This window comes from Aptenodytes forsteri, unplaced genomic scaffold (genome assembly GCF_000699145.1).
Source record: "Aptenodytes forsteri isolate BGI_AS27 unplaced genomic scaffold, ASM69914v1 Scaffold404, whole genome shotgun sequence".
NCBI lineage: Eukaryota > Metazoa > Chordata > Aves > Sphenisciformes > Spheniscidae > Aptenodytes > Aptenodytes forsteri.
In genome coordinates this window covers 2,638,849-2,658,123 of record NW_008795629.1, presented here as the reverse complement: position 1 = coordinate 2,658,123, position 19,275 = coordinate 2,638,849, and the positions used below count along the sequence as shown (strand labels likewise).

Sequence of the window (19,275 nt, the reverse complement as noted above, 5' to 3'; positions counted from 1 at the left end):
CACAGCTAGAAACTCTTCTAGATATTTTGCGAAGATACCTGGGTGCAGAGGAACATCTTGATGCTTCTCTAGCGAGGCATATACGTCAACGCGAGAAGAGGGAAGGCTTGTGGTACTGTGGCTCGGGAAGACGCGTCTGCCTTCTCGTTTCCTTGTAGTATTTTTCACCCTTTGTGGTGATGGAAGTGTTTTATCTTCTCTGACTCTGAACCATTTCATAAACGGGTTCCTCATAAATTCCCCTTGTAGTTTTGGTACGTTCTGGGGGTTTTGGGGTTATTTTCAGTTTATCTTCTAGGCTGTCGCTGTGCTCTGCTAAAGAGAAACCTTGGTCTTCCCCAGAGGAAGACGGCTGCCTGTGGAGCGCAGCGGCAGTGGTTTGTACCTCCCTCTGCAGCTTCAGAAGCACCTTGTAGTTCTCTGCTTTGTGCCGTACGTTTCAAATGGGAGATATTCCCCTTTCGGGTCCTGTTAAGCTGCTTAGCTTGTCACATTGAAGGCAAAACAAGTGACAGACCTCTCTAGTGTAAATTTTTCAGTGCCCATGCCTTAGACTCCCCTTGAAGCAGACGGGAACCCCGTGTATGGCAGATGTGCGGAGCGGGGCCCCATCCTGCAGTTTGGGGGCACAGGTCACAGTTTGTCCTTGGTTCACCGAGAAGCTGATGTGTACCTACCACCAAAAGGCTGAACCAGATACTCTGTGTGTGTGTCCCTGTCCCAGTATGTATGTGGCTTGTGTTTTGTTGCCCCGCTGCCTATCATAAGTTAAAAATAAACCCTGGTGTTTTTCTACAGTGTGGGTAGAGCATTCCTTTGAAAGTTCAAGTGCGAAAGTGATAGGCATTGGCAAAAATCTGCTCCTTTCAGACTGGTGCCTAAGGGAGCTCGTCCCCTTCCCGTTTAGCTTGTCTCTGGGTCGTTTGCAGCATCTTTTTAAGAAGCTGTGCTTATCCCTGCCGGTAACGCTGTGGTTGATCCCATATCTGGGTTCTAGGTACAAATCCAGCATCTGCGCCTGAAAAAGTCAATGCAGCTTACAGGAGACAACTGTAAAATGATTCCTGAGCTGGTCGAAATGCCTTGCAGTGAGAGCTGTGGAGCTCAGTGTGCTCAGCTCTGCAGAGGTGACAGTGTGCGTGTGTCTTTGTATGGAGAAAATACTATTCTCAGACTTTTTAACCTGGCAAAGAAAGTCATAGTAAGCACAAATGCTTGACCTTGGTTTTAGTTGAACATACTAAGCGTGGGCTTTGGTATAAATCTGGTTGGAATACAGGGTTTTGTATACAAGGTCTGATCCAGTGGTGGTGCGGGCAATTCTGGCCTTAAACTAAAGTGGAGGTGGAGGGAAGAGTGGAGAAGGCTTGTTATGCAAACATCGACAAAAAAGTAAGTACGTGCAGAAATAGCCACAAGTGCAGAGGGGGAAAAACCTACAAGTCCAGACCTCGGCTGGTAGAAAGCAAATGTGTCAGAAGTCCCTCTGCACGCATGCTCTCTTGACCCCCATGGCTCTTTTGAGGCTTTTTTTTTTTTTCCTCCTCCTGATGCTAATTCTCTCGGCTTTGTTTCCCTGTTTAGTGTGTCGAGACTTCGCTGTTCTGGAAGATCATACCTTGGCCCATAACTTACAGGAGCAAGAAAGTAAGTAGCAATGATCTTTGGAACAAACTGAAGCAAATTTGTCCCAACAGATACCTGGCTTTGTTTGGTTTTGCTAAGAAAAATCCTCCCTGCTTTTATTTCATTTTTATTCTTTTTATTGGAGTATGGATTATTATTACTGTCTTCACTGTCCTGTAACACTACTCTGCGTTCTGCCCCAGCTCACGTTGTACCCTAGAGATAGTTGCATTTCATGTTTCAATTTTGTGCTCTCCTTTTAGAGTTGAGTTTGTTTATGCCATTTATGATAAAATTGCATGTGGGAGCACACTTGAGGTTTTGTTGCTGTGCAAGGTTTTTAGAAATGACTAGCAATTTTGGAAGCTTCAAGTTTTATAGGCTGACCTGAGGTGCAACCAGAAGAGTTCTGTTTATTTACTTATTTCCGAATCGCTAGTGCCTGCCTTTTGAAAGGAGGCTTCCTTTTAAGACATTTGAGGTAGGGCAGCTGTACACTGTAGGGTTTAAGAAGGAGGAAAAAAAGTACAGCCAGGAACTTCAAAGTGACTGGTAATTTTTTTTTTTTAACATTCTTATCTGTTACTTGGGGTATGTTTGCATTGCAGTTTCAGGTGTGGTGGCCTATCTGTTCTGCTTTGCCGGCTGCCAAGACAATTGGTATCTACCAGTACTAGGTGCTAATGCTGTTCCAGCTACTCCACCAAGCGTGCAGCTTGTGCTGAAGTTGTGCCCTTGCTGCTGGAACCTGAGACCACTGAATTGAAGCTGGCTCTCAGCTGCAGCTCATGTAGCTATCTTTTCTTGCAGGCAGTATCCATGTATGGTAAAGGACTCGCTGTAGTACTTGGTTGCTCTGTTGCTAAATATAAAGGTAGTGAGATTCTGGAACCGATTATGTTGAGAGCGAGAGGACTTTCCTCCTCTAGAGGTTCTTGAGAACAAATTAGGGAAGCATCCATCAGAAGTGGTTTAGGTTCAACTCATCCTCACTGGCCTGTGGCGGTCCCTTCCAGCCCCACTTTATTAATCTAGAGTAATTTCCTGTGGCCAGAATATGAAATTCAAAGCCTAAAAAATATTCTGTATAAATCTGGATGCGATTAAGATATGTAGATCTTGTTTTGGTAACAGACGCATGTATACAGCCCCCTCAGTGCTGAAATGAGGCAATCTCAAGCTGCTAGCGTAATTTCAGTTCAGGACTTCCCCACCTTTAGAGATGTTACGGGATGTTTTCCTGCCAAGAACTGTCTTCCTTTCTGGCCTGGAATCTCCCTCCCACTTACTTTGTCTTGTTCACACCATGAAGTTCTGCAGGCTGACTTGGGGGTTCTTGTCTCTTTCCAGTTGAGCATCACTTGGCAACAAATGTTCAGCGTAATCGTCTGGTGAAACATGACTTGCAGGTGGCCAAGCAACTGCAAGAAGAGGAGGATCTGAAAGCACGTGCTCAAATCCAGAAACACCGAAAAGACTTGTGAGTTTGGGATGGAACTGTTGAAATGCTAGTCTCATTTAGTCAGAGCACTGAAATCAGCTGCTTTGATTTGAGTTGATTGACAGTACATGGGGGTTCAGGTTGATCAGCCTTTTGCTTTTGTTTTCTTTTTCCTTTGGCTATCTGATGCCGTAAAAGTATTGATACTAGGCTCTGGCACAGAGTAATGAGGACAGGGTGGGAGTAGGTGGCCCTGGAGCCTGTCCTGGCTTGGACTCCGTTGCCAGACTACGGGAAGGAGCCTTCTTGTTCTGCTGCCTGTTGGCAAAGTGGGATAACTTGGCCATTTGCATTGATCTTGTCCCTGGCTAAAGTCTGAGAAAGAAGAAACAGCACCACAGAAATACAGAGTGTTACAGTGAATTCTCTCTCTTGTGGAAACTGCAGATATTGGCATGTGTGCATTGTGCCTGATGAGTGCTTTTGAGGAGCTGGGTGCAATGCTTTTTGGTGTCCTGCTGCACTGAACAGCTGAAAGCCCCTGCTTGCACTTGCAGGTACTCCAGCGTGAAGTGACCCGGGAAGAGGAGCTGCTGCCCCAGGGTCACTTGGTGGAGATGGGTGTTGGGGGACAGGCCTTCTCTTGCAGTCACTGACTTCTGCAGCAGCTGTGGGAGAATGTTTAATGAGCGATCCGGTTTGCTCAGGCCCCACACCCCAGATCTAACCCTGTGGTCTGTGATTTGGCTTTCTGTGTGCCATGGCTCTTAGGCTGTGGAGCTGGTGTAGAAATGAAACATGGCAGCGCAGGGCAAAACAAACTGTACTTTCCAATCCAGAGTTGACACTGGTGCTTTTCCTTTTTTTTTTGTCCCCCCGCCCCCCCAGTCTCTTGCAATGCGTGAGATGTAATGAATGGGTCGTGTGAGAGGGCTCAGTCAGACCCCAATGATGAGAGACAGGAGCTTGCTTTCTAATGGGGCTCCCTGCAAATGCAGGGTCTGCAAGGTAGGGCGCATCTCCCAGCGGCTGTGCTGCCTCCTGGCTTGTGTCGTGCTCTGTGATGCCACCCACCAGGTACAGTTGGTGGTGGATCACAAACCCTGGGTGGCTCATCTGGCAGAGGCAGCGATGGAGTAGAAGAGCACTGTATTGCAGATGTGTGAGGTATAGGACTGACTTCAAAGGAGCTGCTCATAAAAGATTTGAAGCTGGGGCGTGACAAATCAGCCACTGTTCTCAATGTTCCCAGCATACTCGGGCAGCATTGGGTGGATACATGTGTGTATCTCAAGTCTGTGCTTTCTTTCAATAGCTTTGTCTTTGTTACCAATTAGAGATGTGAGCGTGTAAATGACAACATAAAAATTAATTTTGTATGGCAGAGATGATTCCTTTCTGTTACTTGCTGGGAACTGCAAACAATTTTCTTGTTGTAGGACTCTGTAAAATGGGATTTATGAACTTTGTGAGCCAAGTTACAGGCAGAACTGCTGATGCAAAATGTTGTGTCAGCAGCAGTTCTGCTCCTGAAAGCATGAGCTCTTCTGCAAAATAGTAAAAAAAGTTGGAGGCATCCTTTTGTAATTGGATCTTTTTCTTCCTTAATTCTCTGTACATTCCCACTGTCTCTTCCTCGTGCAAGATCAGCGTGTTCTGGCAACAAAATGATCCTTGCTGCTGTTGCTTTCTGTATTGTCTAGGACAGCTTGACACTCCAAGGTTATGGGAGGAGTAAAGGGGCAGAACTGGGTGGTCTTTAGAAACAGGGAACATAAAGCTCTTCAAATTTATGGGCTTTCTTCTGTCTTTCAAATCCTAGATTGTCTCAGAAGGACTTTATGAAGATAAATGAGAGAATAGAAATAACTTATCTTCTTAAGAATTCAGGGAAGCATCAAACCTTATTTTCATGCTTCTTTGAAAGCATCTCTCACATCTAGCTGAGCAGCCTGCACACTGCCAAGCATAGTAGCAAGGTTGCTAAAATAACTGTCAAATACCGTGAAAATATGCTTTTTTTCCTTGTTTTGCTCCCAGTGCTGTGATGGTTCTGTTACACTAATGTGAACAGTTCCTTTGAATGGTTCCCTTAAATCCTTTTTTTTTTCTCCTCATCTGGCAACAATTAGTTGCTACAGCCAATGTGAATGGGAGCTTTCTGATCACACTTTTTCTTTTTCCTAAACTGATGTAGAGTTTCCCTGACACTTAACACTCCTGGCTGTCCAGGAATGAAGGACCCCTAGGTGTGATGTTCAGGGATGGTCATGTTTATGTTGCTCTGGCTGATTTCTAGGACTGATGAGCACTTGAACTCACACTAAAGAAATTGAAGGGCAAGAAGAGCTGTCAAAGTTCTTTAGCCTATTTTCTTACGCTCAGTCAAGTTGAAACACTGGCTTATGTTGATTAACTAATCAAGTCTCAGTATTTAATTACCACTGAGCAATAAAACCCCAAATCTAATCCTCTGTTGCTGTTCAGTGGTTCTTAGAGATTGATACGGTGTATTCCAAGATGCATGTCATCAGGAACAAGAAAATGCTTCTGCTTTTGCATTACTCCTAGTGTTCTTTGCTGTGAATGGAGAGGCAATGACCTTGTTGCCTTGGCTCTGAAAGACTACTAGCTGTTTCTGTCTCCTGTTTGTCTGCAGTAAGATGTATTTTAAGCATTTAGCAAGTGAGTTGGTGCTGATGAACTTGGCACCTTAGCTCTGCTCACAGGTGCTGGGGGAACTGGAGATGTGCAATGCCTTGATATGTCTGACCTTTCTAACTTATTTTCTACCTGGATTCATGTCCTCTGAGACGGGGTCGTAAGGGATCCGCTATCTTAGGCCCATTGACAGACTGGTCCCCAGGTTTTGCATATTCAGCTATTGTTTTGCTGGGGACTGTGGTTCCCTGCTGGTACCAGGTTTGCCAAGGTCCCTTTTTATATGGCAGGTTCAAGAACAAGATTTGCTGCCGTGTGAGCTCATGTGCCTTTGAATGGGTCTCTCCCTGGTCTCAAGTGAAACGCACATAAGCACACACACGAAATGCCAGGATTTATTACCTGGATGAAAGAAACTGATGTCTGAAGTTGTTTGATCTATTGATAACTCCAGCCCTACAAACACTAAAATTCATGGGTGCCTTCTGGGATGTCTCTAGATGTGGGTCAATTTATGAATATGCAGAAGTGTTTGAGTGTGGTGGTCTTGGAGGGGGAAGGAAAATGTCATGTTGTGACACTGACTTCGGTTCATGTGTACTTGGGGTTCATATAAATAACGTGCTGTACCCAGTTGCAGGTCTCCTTCCAAGGAGCAGTTGACAGAAATAAAGAAGCTTCTTTTTCCCTCTCGCTGCATGTTCCTTTTCCTTCCCTATGACAGATCAGTTGTTTCTTGGTGGCATCTGTCCTCTAAACTCTCTTCTTGTCACAGTGTCCTTCCTTCCCACCCTAAGCCACATATCCAGTCTTTCTGTTTCTTTCATTCCTTCCTTCCCACCCTAAGCCACATATCCACTCTTTCTGTTTCTTTCATTCTTCACTTTCTATGAAAGAAGGCTCTGTGGTGCCACTGACTGCTCCAGCCATGCCACTTCTCTGTTTTGCTACCAAAAGTGCTTGTCTGCACTTACTATTTTAATTTCCTCTGCTCACGTCCTAGACTCTCTTCCAGTCCTTTGCCTCCAAGTTTGCTAGGTCATTTATGCCCTGATCCTTGCTCAAGCCTAGAACTAGTTGCTCCAGCCCGCACAGCACAACTTTGACATGGCTGAACCTGCTTCTCTTGAAATATTTGCTTGACTTCCATAATATGCTCTTGGTAGTCCTCCCATCACCCATCTGATAATTGCCAGTGTATTCTTCAAAAGATTGTATTCTAATAAAGCAAGCCCTGCCTCTTGCTGTTCCCATCCTCATCTCCTTCTATGACTTGCCTTTCGGTAGTCTCAGTTGCAGAGATAGCTTAGATTTGATTTTTCTGACCTGTTCAGAGCTAGTCTTTGGCTCAGTTTCAACAGTGCTGGCAAAAAGGGCTCTTAGTCTTTCTTCTCAAATCCCCCAGCCCTTTGCTGGGTTGCCCTGAGGAACCCGTGGCCATTGTTCCAGCCTGTTTGCCAGAGGCATCAGGGTGTGTGGCTGAGTATGGCGAAATTCTTGCAGATGCTTTCTGTATGACGTCCCTGAAATACGGCCTTCCTGGTCTATCCACACAGACGAAACTCTCATCTCATGTCTCAGTTACTCTGGTATCTCTTTGTCCCCAGTTAATGCAATCTGATGTTGTTCCTGCATCCGCACTGGCACTGTGATGATGGCTCCCTCACCCCTCGTTTTGACGCATGTTGCGTTCTTGCCTCTTGGCACCGGTTCTGCTTTTGTGTCTCGTCCCACCTCAGCAGCATTTCTCATTCATTACTGAACCGTCACCTCCAGCCTCTGGTTGGCCTACATACTGTCTTTTGCTGTCAGAATTTCTGCACTTTCTCCTTCTTGGCTTTCACGTGAACACCACTTCCCAGAAATGCCTGCATTAACCGTACCCCTAAAGCCTTCCTTTGGCACCACATGTACAAAGACTCCTCAGCAGAATTAGACTGTTTGCAGAGACTCCTGTGCACTGCCTTGGCCTGCCCTATCTTATGGTTCCTACCTCCTTTCTTAGCAAACTGCCTATGAATCTGTTTTCTCTTGCTTTATACTTTGTGGATGTTTTGGGAGCTCTTTTCTAAATTTGGCCAGCAGTAATTACAGGGAGTCCTGGTCCCTGGTGAGGATTTATAGGCTCTGCATTAATACCAAGTAATAATTCTTGTGTGTAAATCAGATGGGTTCTTTAGCTCTTTTATCTCTTTCTCCAGGCTGACTGATGCCTGTGACTTTAGCTGCCTATAATCCTTGTCTCCTTGCTTTCTAGAGAACGACAGGACTGCGAGATCGCTCAGGAAATCCAAGTGAAGCTGGTATTTGAAGCAGAGCAGCGCCGCAGGCAAGAGGAAAAAGACGAGGTAACCTTTAAAGCTGCAGGGATGGCAGGGCTATTTGTAGCAGCCCTTTCAGTGCAGGCATTTCTTGGTCATTAGCCACAGGAGTTGGCTTGCATGGTGTCAGTCCTGGTCATCACAGGTCTCGGTACGCGCAGAGATTTCAGGGGGTCCTGTTACAGGAATAAGATACAGTCATAGTCCTCATGCTCAAGGGTCACAAGGGTTGTTGATGCCAGTGGCCTTGCTAATGAAGAGGGTAAGTAATAGATGGGTCTTGTTGAGGTGTTCATTGCCCTGGTGTGGGAAAGTGTAATTGTTTATGCAGTCTGTGATCTGCTTGCTTTCTCAAATGCAAGGACACAGGTGCCACTTTGGGAGCATCCTGGGTCATGATTGCTTGGTCTTTGGTACAAAGACTTCAGCAGGACACTCAGCCCAGCCATCTATCTCTGGCTTCTCCATTACCTTCTTTCATCTTCAATTTAGTCTTTCACAGCCTGAACACCCTCATGTAGTTTCTTGCCAGCAGATTCCTTTTGTTAATGCGTAATGTTGCTCTGCTGCTGTTGCTTGAGAGTGGGCAGTGTGGCTTGTCCGTGGCGTTCAAAGGATTTGGCTTGTGGATGTGTCAGCCTGTCAGATTGGGTGTTCAAGAAACCCATGGAGTGGAGGAACACCTGTGTGAGCCTGGAATGTGGCCCCATTTTTGATTACAGATAGTTTCCTGAGAAGTCTGAGTAGTCTTAAGATGCTCAAGAGGCACCTAGTGGTATTTTCTCTGTAGGCGGAGCTTGAACATAAGGCTGTGTTTCCTGGAAGAGCCTGAAATAAGAATCTGTCCTTACCTGGCAAATGCATCAGTTTGCTTGTGCAAGACCTCATTTTCTTCCTATACCATTAAGTCCAAGCAAGTACTGAAAGGCTGCCCTGGCAGACATGGAAGGGCTTCCAAGAGGAGCTTGTGGTAACAGAGGTGGGAGGAACACTTGCAGCTAAAGGATTTGTGCTATAAATGTGACCATCTGTCTCACTTTTATCAGGAAGGTGAAGGGGATGCAGTACTACTCACGTTGGCTGTGGGAATTGCATCTTTCCTTCCTGCTTTATGTAGAGAGCTGCTGGGATGTCAGCAGTCTGACAGCAGGTCCCTGCAACCTGTCAAATCAGCGTGCTGACCATCTCGTGCTGTTGGGAGCAATTTTCAAATGAACGTGGCTCGAAGTGATGAGGAGAAGCCATAAATATTCTTTCTTCCTGCTGGTATGGGGGAAGTTCCCAAGTGTGGCTGAAACGTAGCTGTGGACTGAGTTAGGCTGCAGCCGGTACCGGGGTGTGGCACTACTGCCCATCCTTGCAACAGGACTTCTGGAGAGCTTGAATCGATCCTGCTTCCCTTCCAGGGTCCCCCCCCAGCGTTGTTTCTTTTGGGTGGGCTTCTGTGCTGATGCAGAGCCTGAGCAACGTGAGTGAGGCTGCGCAGTGCCCCAGAGGTTTGTCGGCTGGCAGAGTGACAAACATCAGAGCCCCTTCTGTAGCCCTCGGCACAGCACCTATACACGTACCCTGCAGGACATTCTGTATTACACCGCTGCTGGCCACACGCCGGGCTAGTCTTGTAGTCTTGTTGAGGGTGTAGTAGCTGCCCAGCGTATGCGATAGCTCTCTGGTATCAGTAGTGGCTAGCAGTGTTATGCCAGTGCTGTGCTTGAGGCAGATCCAGTCTGTTGCGCAGGGTTTTTAAATGAAGTGCTAAGCCTACCTGCTTACAAGTCCAGTCTGTAAGAAATGGTTTGTGTGGATTTGCAAGTCCTGAGCTGTCTCAGTCCTGGAGATAATGTGCTTAAGCCCGTATATTTATAGACTTACTGTACTTGCTAGAAGAGGTTGACCTTGTCAGGGGAAGGAAATTTTTTTTTTATTCTTGTTGCGCAGGGTTTTTAAATGAAGTGCTAAGCCTACCTGCTTACAAGTCCAGTCTGTAAGAAATGGTTTGTGTGGATTTGCAAGTCCTGAGCTGTCTCAGTCCTGGAGATAATGTGCTTAAGCCCGTATATTTATAGACTTACTGTACTTGCTAGAAGAGGTTGACCTTGTCAGGGGAAGGAAAATTTTTTTTTATTCTTCTGTTTGTTTGTTTGTTTTGGTAAGGAGCCTGTGGCATCCCCAGGTCCTCCACAAAGCTGGTTATTGAACAGATCTGATCCGAACCCTGAAATGATAGTTTGTACTTGAACACCCATCCAACGTCCTCCAGTGCTGGCTTTGCTCTGGAGGGTGTTGGCTCTTAGTTTGCATTTCAGTGATGCCTTTCCTGCCTGCAATGTACACTTTACATGCATGGTTCTGTAAAGGTCCTGAGGATTAGGGAGGCTTAAATGAATAGCATCCAAAGGGGTAGCGTGCCCTGCTGGTATCTTCCAGCTTCTCTTCCTAGTTTCAGACTAGCCCCATTGACTCGCAAGCTTCTGGGCCCCAAATGAGCAAGCCCCAGGGAGCTGTTTGCTGTTGCTAGGCCTTGTTGATCCATTAGTCATCTCGAAAGAAAACCAATTAGGAAAATGGAGTGCTACTTTCTTTGGTGGCTTATCTACCAAAACTGTGACAGAAGATAAACGGCTGCAGTCCCCGCAGCACTCCTGTCTCGTGCCTAGTCCTCTCTTCCTAACATCCCTTTCGATTTTCTTTTCCTTCAGCCTCTGTCTGTCAAATTGATGCATTTCCCTGCCTGGCATCCTACAGTCCCTGTAAATTACAGCTGGTTTGAAGAGAGTTCATGACTTGCTCTGGGAACTCCTTCCCAGTCTGAAGTGCCTTCAGCTGGAGACAGGCCTTGCCTCTGTTTTTCTTTCCCTGGTGGAGTTCAGGGGGGAGGTCCAGCCCGCTCGTGTGAGCGGGTGTGCGCTTGTGTGACTTCCAAATCCTTGCTAGAAGCCTGAGGTTGCACACGCAGTCCCTTCTGCTATGCTTTGGCCGTTAGGGCTTTGCAGGCTTGTGTGCAGGTGGAACAGGAACCTGTGAGTCTGCCACGGGATTGGAAGCTCAGCGGTGGTCCTGGGTGAGGTTGGATACTGGCTGCTGAGATGGTCCCTTGTGTCAGCCACTCAGTTGGAAGCCCCATCCAGCCCAGGGGTTTTGAGAGTAACCCTGTCGTTGACGTGTCTGAAAAATTAAACTATCGGGGATTTTTATAATTGAATAAAGAATTTGAATAAAAGAAACTGGAGATATTTTGGGGGGGGAGAAAGGTAATGTCTATTTTCTTCCATCTCTGCAGGACATTGCCCGCCTCCTACAACAGAAAGAACTGCAGGAAGAAAAAAAGCGCAAGAAGCACTACCCAGAATCCCAGGGACACACAGTCTATGAAGATAGCTATTATGCAGAAAATGGAGGTACGTTTCTGCTCGATAAAGGATCAAGATCATGGCAGTATAGGTGAACCTGGTGACTTGGCAACTCCGTTTAGGAGATCTCCCTTATCCTACAGTCCTGCATTCAGCACTGTAGCATTGGATCAGTTTCCAGGGTCAGGATCAGACTTTATTCTGGAATCAGGAAATATGAAAAAAAAAAAGTGGAGAAGACACTTTTAACTTTTGATGTCCTATAAGATGGCCTAAAGGACAGGGGTAGGGTAGGGTGTGTGGTGTGTGTATGCACAAGCACACCCATGCATGCATGTTTTCAAAGGGCTTGTGGAAAAAGGCAGTAGCTGGTAGTACTGATAAGCCACAGTTACTTCTGTGTAACACCACAAGCGTGCGGGGGAGAAATTCGGATGCAATTCCATGGTTGCATTCAAAGAGAAACAGTTCTGTGTGCTCATCTGTGATGCTGGCACAGCTACGTGTGTAAAGGAATAAATGCTGGTTCATGGAACAGCCTTTCAAAAATAACTCCTTGCAGGTATGTATCCAAGCATTAAAATTAGCACTACTGCTTTGAATGACTTACTGAATAACAAGGTCATCTCCACAGAATGTCTCTGCTGTGATTATCATCTGGGACTGTATGTTGTGGAAAAGATATGACCCGTAGCGCTGTATTGCTTTCTCTTGGTTGGCTTTTATGATTGAATACAGACCTTTAAATTGGGAGGAGAGAATCAGGGTGTGTTTAATTATGGAGCAATCTGGGGATGGCTTTGCTGTGCACTGGTGGTGGTTCTTGTGTTCTTTCTTCAAAAAAAATGTGGTGGGGGAGAGACGGGCTGCTTTTGATTAACAGATTGTGAAGATGAAGATCAAACCTCTTATTTCTCATTTTAACATCAATGCTATTGGCGATTTTAAATGTATTTTATTTGAACTTACACAAAGTATTTTAGTTTCAATTGGGAAGAAGTTCAAGGATAGCCAAGAAAACACAAAGCACAAAGTGCAAAGCAGTAACCAAGTGGAAACTTCATGACCACAAGTCCAGCTACGTGTACAGAGCTGGGAAAGGCTTTGATCTTGGAGCCTTATGGACAACCCACACTTCAATTTTTCAGAATTAAATGGGACAAGTCCCTGGAAAAAATACAAGATAGGTAATAGTGTTGCCATGCAGAGATGGTGGGACAGGATGGATTTTTATAACAGAAATCAGCTGACAAAAGCCTGTGACTCTGAACTGATACTGTTGTGTGGATTTGGAGAGCAGGGTATCTTGTGGGTCTAATTTTTCTTCCTGCAATAATCTGTAGTCTCGGAGGTGAGGTAGAAGGTGTTTTGCCTGACCATTCATAGTAGTGCTGCTCTTGATCCTTGCTCCTTAAAAACTAGAAAGGACTGGAGTGGATTTTGATGCCTGGATCATCTAATCCATTGATCTGGAACCTCTTAAATACTTGGGTACTATCTGATTAGGCTTCAGCATCCTCGGTTTGTATCACCTTCATTACTTGTGAACTTAAAAAAAGCCCTGGCTTTGTTTGGGTTTTAGTCTGTCTTGAGACTGAATGAAAATTTATCCACATCCAGGAGGAGTGTGGATTAGGGCTATTACTCCAGAGCAATCTAAGCTCTTAAAAAGTGGAAAAATAAACATGAAAAAAGGCAGAGTTCCTCCCAGAACTGTCTGTGCCATGAAAAACATTTCTGTATTCGCTCAGTCACTAGCTGCTTGAGAGAGTAACACCAGGACCTAAAGAGTGTTTACACGGCCCCTGTGGAAGGTGCCGCAGGAACCGGTGCCTGCTGAGGAGTTAATCGCCCTGAGATACCCCAAAAGCAAACCCTCTGCTCAGGCTGTCTGGCATGGCTGCATTACCTGCAGCAATCCTTTCCCAGCGCGGCCATGCTTTGCTATTTCATGATCTCCTGCTCTCTGCTGCTGTATTTATTGAGCTTTCCTTAATGACAAAATTGAATTAATTCTTAGACCCTTGTTAGTATTGTTCAAAAACTGACTTGCTTTCAGGCTCTGGTCTCCGTTGTTCAGTAAGTCACTTAGACTGTTTTATTGGATATTTGTTTTCTGTAAGTTGTGCAAACGATCTAAAACTGAACAGAAAAACCTACCAGTTAGCAGGAACTGCTTTGGTTACTCTTACAGTTCTTGGATTTTTAAAAATACACCTGTTCTGGATAAAAGTAACACAGAATTGTTTTCAGGGTGGGTTTTCTGTAGGGTATATTTTTGCTGGCTCTGAAGAAGTTTTTTCTGAATAGAATGACTTGAAGGGAACATTCAGTTTTGGTGGGTTTTTTCCTGAAATCTGGATGACTGTGAGGAAGGCAGAGCTATTTATTAAAACAGAATGCAGTTCATGTGCAGTGAAATCTATTTTAAATAGGTTTTAGATACTATAAAAAAAAGCTCAGCAGTGGAGAAGGAAAGTCTTACGCTGCTGGTTTTTTGGTTTGGTTTTTTGTATAGTTCTGTTTCAAATCAGCCTCTGCTTCAAGGAAATTTTTTTTTCTTCAGAAATACGCCTTCATTCTGAAAAGCTGCTGTGGAGATAATAGTTCACTAAGTGCAATGATTTTTTCTTAGCAAATAAGTTGATTGGAAAATTGATCAGGAGATTATATGCAGGTAGACTGCTGCATCCTCGTAGCTGTGTCAGGTTTATTACTGAAACTAAAAGCGAAGAAAATTTCCACCTGCTTTCTGGAAAGCACGGAGGAAACAACCCCGCCAAGCTGCTGAGTAAGCGGCTTTTCCAGCTACATTGCTGAGGTCAGGAGCCTGGGTTTGCTGGGTTTTTTGTGAGGTCTTATCCTGCCCTTAAATTTCAGTAGCCCTCTCTGCAGTCAAAGCATAGATTTTTATTTAAGCAATGAAGAAGTGCAGGCCCTGAAACTTCTGGGTCTGCAAGAGATATGTGACAGTCTGTGGTGGAAGATATTTGGATGCTGCAGCTATCCTTCATCTCGTTCTTGCTTTTTAAAAAAAAATAAAAAATATCCCATCCCACTTGCCTCTCTCTCTTCTGCTTTGTGTGGGTCTTCCCCCAGTTAGGTGAGGCTGTTTTTTCTGATGAAAAACCTTGTGCCTGAAGCCAGGGCAAGGCACCGGTGCTCAAAAACCAGGATCCAACCTGACCCTCTGCTTGGCCCCTCCTGGCCTTATGCTGCCTCCCCACCTCGCTGCCTCCCAGCCTCACCTGCATCTTGCGCCCTCCTTTGCAAGCCTTTCTCTGGTGGTTTCAGTATCCTGCAGCAGTGACGTGTCATCACCAGGAGATGAGCTGCTCTGCTGGCTGTTTTTTCAGCCCCAATGGCATCATTAAAAGTCCTTCATCTCCATACTGGCTTGTCCTTGTCTTAGGAGGTGCTTGGACACACTTTCGGGCTGGACCTGTGCTTTCTGCTCCAACCCCCTTGGCTCCCGTGGTGCCCTGCTGCTAGCCAGGCTGCCATTTCACTGTCCCCCGTTATATCCTGCAAGCGTTGTATCCCCGTTACTCTTCTTTCTGATCCCGTCATGCTTTGCCTGCATTTTCAGCTTCTCCTTGCATCAAGCTCCTTCATCTGCACCCCGTTATATCCTGCAAGCGTTGTATCCCCGTTACTCTTCTTTCTGATCCCGTCATGCTTTGCCTGCATTTCCAGCTTCTTGCATCAAGCTCCCTCATCTGCATGCTGTGAGTCTGGCCTCGCTGAACCACCGTTAACCCCCGCACCACTAACCCGCTCGTTGTTTGTCCCCCTGTTGCTCAGAGCACCGCTGGGGTGACCCCAGAGAGCAGGTTTCTGAGCCTCGCAGGGCACGCAGTGGTGACAGGCGCACGCACCGAAAGAGAGAGCACCGAGAAGCGCCCTCGCCTTTGTACAACGGTGCCTCCGAACACGAGCATTCCACCGCGGAGGATCATCGGAGGTCTCCTCAACTGAGTGAGGCCAGCAGTGGCCATCGGCAGGAGTGGAAATCAGCCAGCCAGGGAAGGTCCAGGAGACATCCCAGCCTTGACCTGGAAAGAGAGGCTGAGCACGGTGTCTATCATCACAGCAATAGCTCGGAGCTGCGGGAGAGGAGAGCAGCCGGCAGGGAGAAGGCTTGGAGACCTCTCAGTCTTAGCCTGGAGTCGGAGCATGGACTCGCAGACCAGGCGCAGCGCAGCAGAAAGCCAACAAAGCAAGATAGAGAAAAACACCTTCCTTTTCTTGAGATGGAACTGGAGGCTGAGCAGGACACCTGGCATCGGGGCAGCAGCCCACTGGTGCGCCCTGAAAAACACAAATCTCGTCATCAGGGCCACTCGTCACACAGGATGGTGCATGACGAGAAGTTCTGTGATGCCAAATCTAGAGATGATCATAGGAGGGGTGGGGAGAAAGACTGCAAAATGGCAGGACGCAGGCAACACTCCCCCTCCCCGCATGCTGTGACCCAGGGGAAGGCTGGAGACTGCCGGCGAGACTCAGGTAACAAAGTGATGGGGAAGGTGTGCGTATGTGTGGGGATGGACCTCTGCACACCCCATCCTGGTGTCTGAAATCTGTGTTGTTTCCTTTGAAGTTGCTTATCTCCAATGTCCACCTGCAATGTGTACATGGTGAATCCTGCCCAGGTTTCTCCCTTATTTAATGAGATTCATCTTACCCATTAATATTCTTGCTCTGTTTATTTCTTGACATGTTCCATGGCATCAGAGAAGATGAGTAAGAAGGTATCGTTGCAAATGGTGCCCTTGGTATCCTGTATTTTAGAAAAAAAAAAACAACACAAAAACCTCCCCAAAAAACCAACCAACAACCAGCTTTTGTTTTCATAATGTGTTTTGTGCTGTGGTCTCCTTGCACAGGGGGAAAAAAAAAAAAAGAAGAAAAAACTTAGAAAAAACCAAATGTTATGATTACACTTGTATTTTGTTGATTTGGGATGCAGGGCTGTAAGTGGAGACAGTTTGCCTTAAGCACTAACAAGCCAGCCATTTCCATCCCCTTCTTATTGAAAACCCTGCTGGCAACATAATCAATTAACTTTGGGCAAAGTTCAGTAGTGGCACTAGGTGTCTGACTGGGCTCTGTTTGTAAGATGGGGTTCTTGTCAAATTCTGTGCAAGTGGATTTTTCTGGGAAACGTGTACCTGTGTAGTTCTTGTTCAATAATACTTGGGGACTAGTGGGCTTTAAAGATCCAGATCCATCTTTCTGCTTTTAAAACCCCACTGGGGGTGGGGGTGACCTGTCTCTTAGTGAAAGTAGGAGTTTAGAGTCTTGGATCTATGTCTGTCACAGCATGGGAAACTTGTGCTTTAAGCCATCTAACTGGTCTTCACTTGGATAAGGTGGGGATGATAATGCGTGTCTGTCTCTGGAGATGCTGGGAGAATTATTCTTCGTCTTCGTCATGCAAAAGTTTTCTTTGGGGAAGTGGAAGGTGTTAATCAGGCCTTTATATATAATCAGTAGGTTGTGATTTGCCCCGATACAATGTGGGTCCAAGTGACTCAGGATCCCATCACATTGAGTGAAAATAGCCAGAAGCTCACATCCTCTTCCTGTGGGCTGTGGTCATGGTGGGCTTCGTGCTCCCCTGAGTGTGGGTGGAAGTAATGTTTATTGTTGTCTTCTGAGCAAATGAAGCCTGGCACCGGTCAGTGTGTGAATAAAGCTCAGCCTCGGACTGGCCAGCAAACAATTCCTGGAAATTTACTTTTATTCTTCATAGAGGTAATGCTGTACAGGAGCCTGTTGGCCACACTTGTTCATTCCAGCATGGTAAAACTGTGTTTACCTTGACCTTGGAAGCACTGTGAATAACTTAACTCTGACCAAGCTGGTGCTTTTTGCCAGAATTTCTGTGCTGGCCAGAGACTGCAGCTCTTCACAGCTTGGATTGATCAAAGTGTGCTGGGAAAGGCCATGTCATATGCTTAACCATAACATGCCAGAGCTGAAGTTTTCTTCTAATGCTAAGATGGTTTGTAAGAGGGGTGTTAATTCCTTAAGATCATTGATCAGTTGATTCAAACAAAACAAAAAGCAGAAAACCCCACACGCCTCCTTTAATACCAGTAGAAGAGGTGGTTTCCTATTCCACAGTTTTATTCTGGGTTGATGCATAAAGTCTCTGGCTCTCTGCAGTTTGAAGTCTTCAGGATGCTTGGTGGAGTATGATGGTAGTTTGGTAGATGCACAGAAAATTTTTCAGTGTCAGTTGGTTACTTCATGTTTTTTCCCTTGGTCTTACGAGACGGGAAGGAAACTGATAGGTGGCCCAGTAAGATGTAACAGGTATTCATAATAAACGTGTAAATGGTGTAGCTGGAGGCATGAAAGTTTTAAGTGAAACTTTCTGGGTTTGAGGTGGAAGAGAGACAGACATCTGGAGTGTTTGTGTACTTCGGACATAAAGCAGAAAGCTTATTTAGATGGCTGAGATGTCTGAACAATACAGTTCAGACTGCAGATGGAAGGAGAAGGGCATTCATTGTATGTGAGTGAAGTCATTCATTTTATAACAGGGATACAGTGAGACTCCTTTAATGGCCTGGTGCAAATAGACTATGGAGAGACTCTCCAAATGCAACATTTTTAAATCACTTGGAGATGGTTTAACTTTAAATAAACAAACAAATAAAACTGTACTCAAAGCAAGAACTGAACCTTGTATGAACTTCAAAAATGTTTACTTGGCTGTTTTCTCACTATGAATTGTAAAATTCATGGGTCAGCCCACAGAAGAAATTGTCTGAAACCTCATGTGAGCCTGTCCCAGGCAATTTCTGCAGCCCATGCTGCTCCAGCGGTGTGGTCACAGACTCTGCTGTGCTCATAACAGATGTTGGGCTGCTCTCTGCTGCCCAGTTTTGCCAGTGTATCTGTATCAGCGCAGAGTGTGAAAAAATTATGATTCCTTTGCTAGCATCGCTTTGTCAGCAAAGACTGCTTCAAGGGACGTGGCCTCTTCTGCCATATAGTTGCATTTGTCATATAAGACATGGTGTATCAGATATTTCTATATACATAGAGAAACCTCCCTAAGGTGTGTGCTGCACCTCAGCTAAAGGTACTCTCAAACCAGCTGTCTGGCAGGTACGCTGGTTCCCTTGAGTGGGTCTTTTGCAGGTGGCTGAGGACATGGTGGGGATTTCCTTACCAAAGCATTTGGAAAACGGTTGAGTTGATTGTTTTCTCTCACAATTCTGTAGGCACTAAGTTGAGGGGGACGAAGCAAGCCATGTATGATACACCCCGAAGGGAACAGGAGTTGTCTGATGCAGAGATTGCTCGGAAGCTGCAGGAGGAAGAGCTCCTGGTAAGTAGAGAGGATGCATTGGTCAACTCAAAGGAACTAAGTTAACTTGTAAACCTTTTATATATGATGGTGACTTTAAGACCTAAGGTCTTGCTACTGTGCATTCTGGTCACTACCTTTGTCTCCCATACACACACATATGGAGTGACAGCTGGCATCCAGCCAGTAGAGCCCTATTTTCTGAAATAAACACCCAAAAATTAAATTATCAAAGCAGAGTGATATTAAACAAACACTTCGAGGTGGGTAAAGATGGCCTGTAGTCAGTGTGGTCAGCCCAGTGCCCATCTTTGAGAGGGCAGCAGGGTGGGCAATGAATTGTGGTGTGGCCTGGCAGATAGATGATGGCAAAACTCAGCTGAAAAGCTGAAATGACAGTTTGGTTTTGGGTTGCGAGGTAAGTATTGAGGTAGCTAAGTATATTTTGAGAGGATGGTAGCATATTTGTATAGGCACCTACTTGCCCTGCCCAGTATGTTAATGGCTATGAATAATTCAGAGGTGTTACTCTTTTGTCTCTGTGTTCCC

At 45.7% G+C, this 19,275-nt stretch overlaps 1 protein-coding gene across 4 annotated transcripts in view; it reads left to right on the top strand.

Moving 5' to 3' along the window:
• The first annotated feature begins 1,021 nt into the window (after positions 1 to 1,021).
• The window catches only part of CCDC50 (coiled-coil domain containing 50), a 26,969-nt gene continuing 8,715 nt past the window's right edge, over positions 1,022 to 19,275 (top strand). The window contains exons 1-6 of one of the 4 annotated variants that reach the window (XM_019472883.1): positions 1,022 to 1,127; positions 1,585 to 1,647; positions 2,977 to 3,106; positions 7,986 to 8,076; positions 11,330 to 11,447; positions 18,641 to 18,747. In XM_019472883.1, coding sequence (XP_019328428.1) covers positions 1,031 to 1,127; positions 1,585 to 1,647; positions 2,977 to 3,106; positions 7,986 to 8,076; positions 11,330 to 11,447; positions 18,641 to 18,747 — 606 coding nt within the window. In that variant the 5' untranslated portion in view covers positions 1,022 to 1,030. Of the gene's footprint in view, positions 1,128 to 1,182; positions 1,202 to 1,255; positions 1,393 to 1,431; positions 1,474 to 1,584; positions 1,648 to 2,976; positions 3,107 to 7,985; positions 8,077 to 11,329; positions 11,448 to 18,640; positions 18,748 to 19,275 lie in introns of those variants that run through there. The other 3 variants (XM_019472886.1, XM_019472885.1, XM_019472884.1) reach the window with 3 other exon arrangements.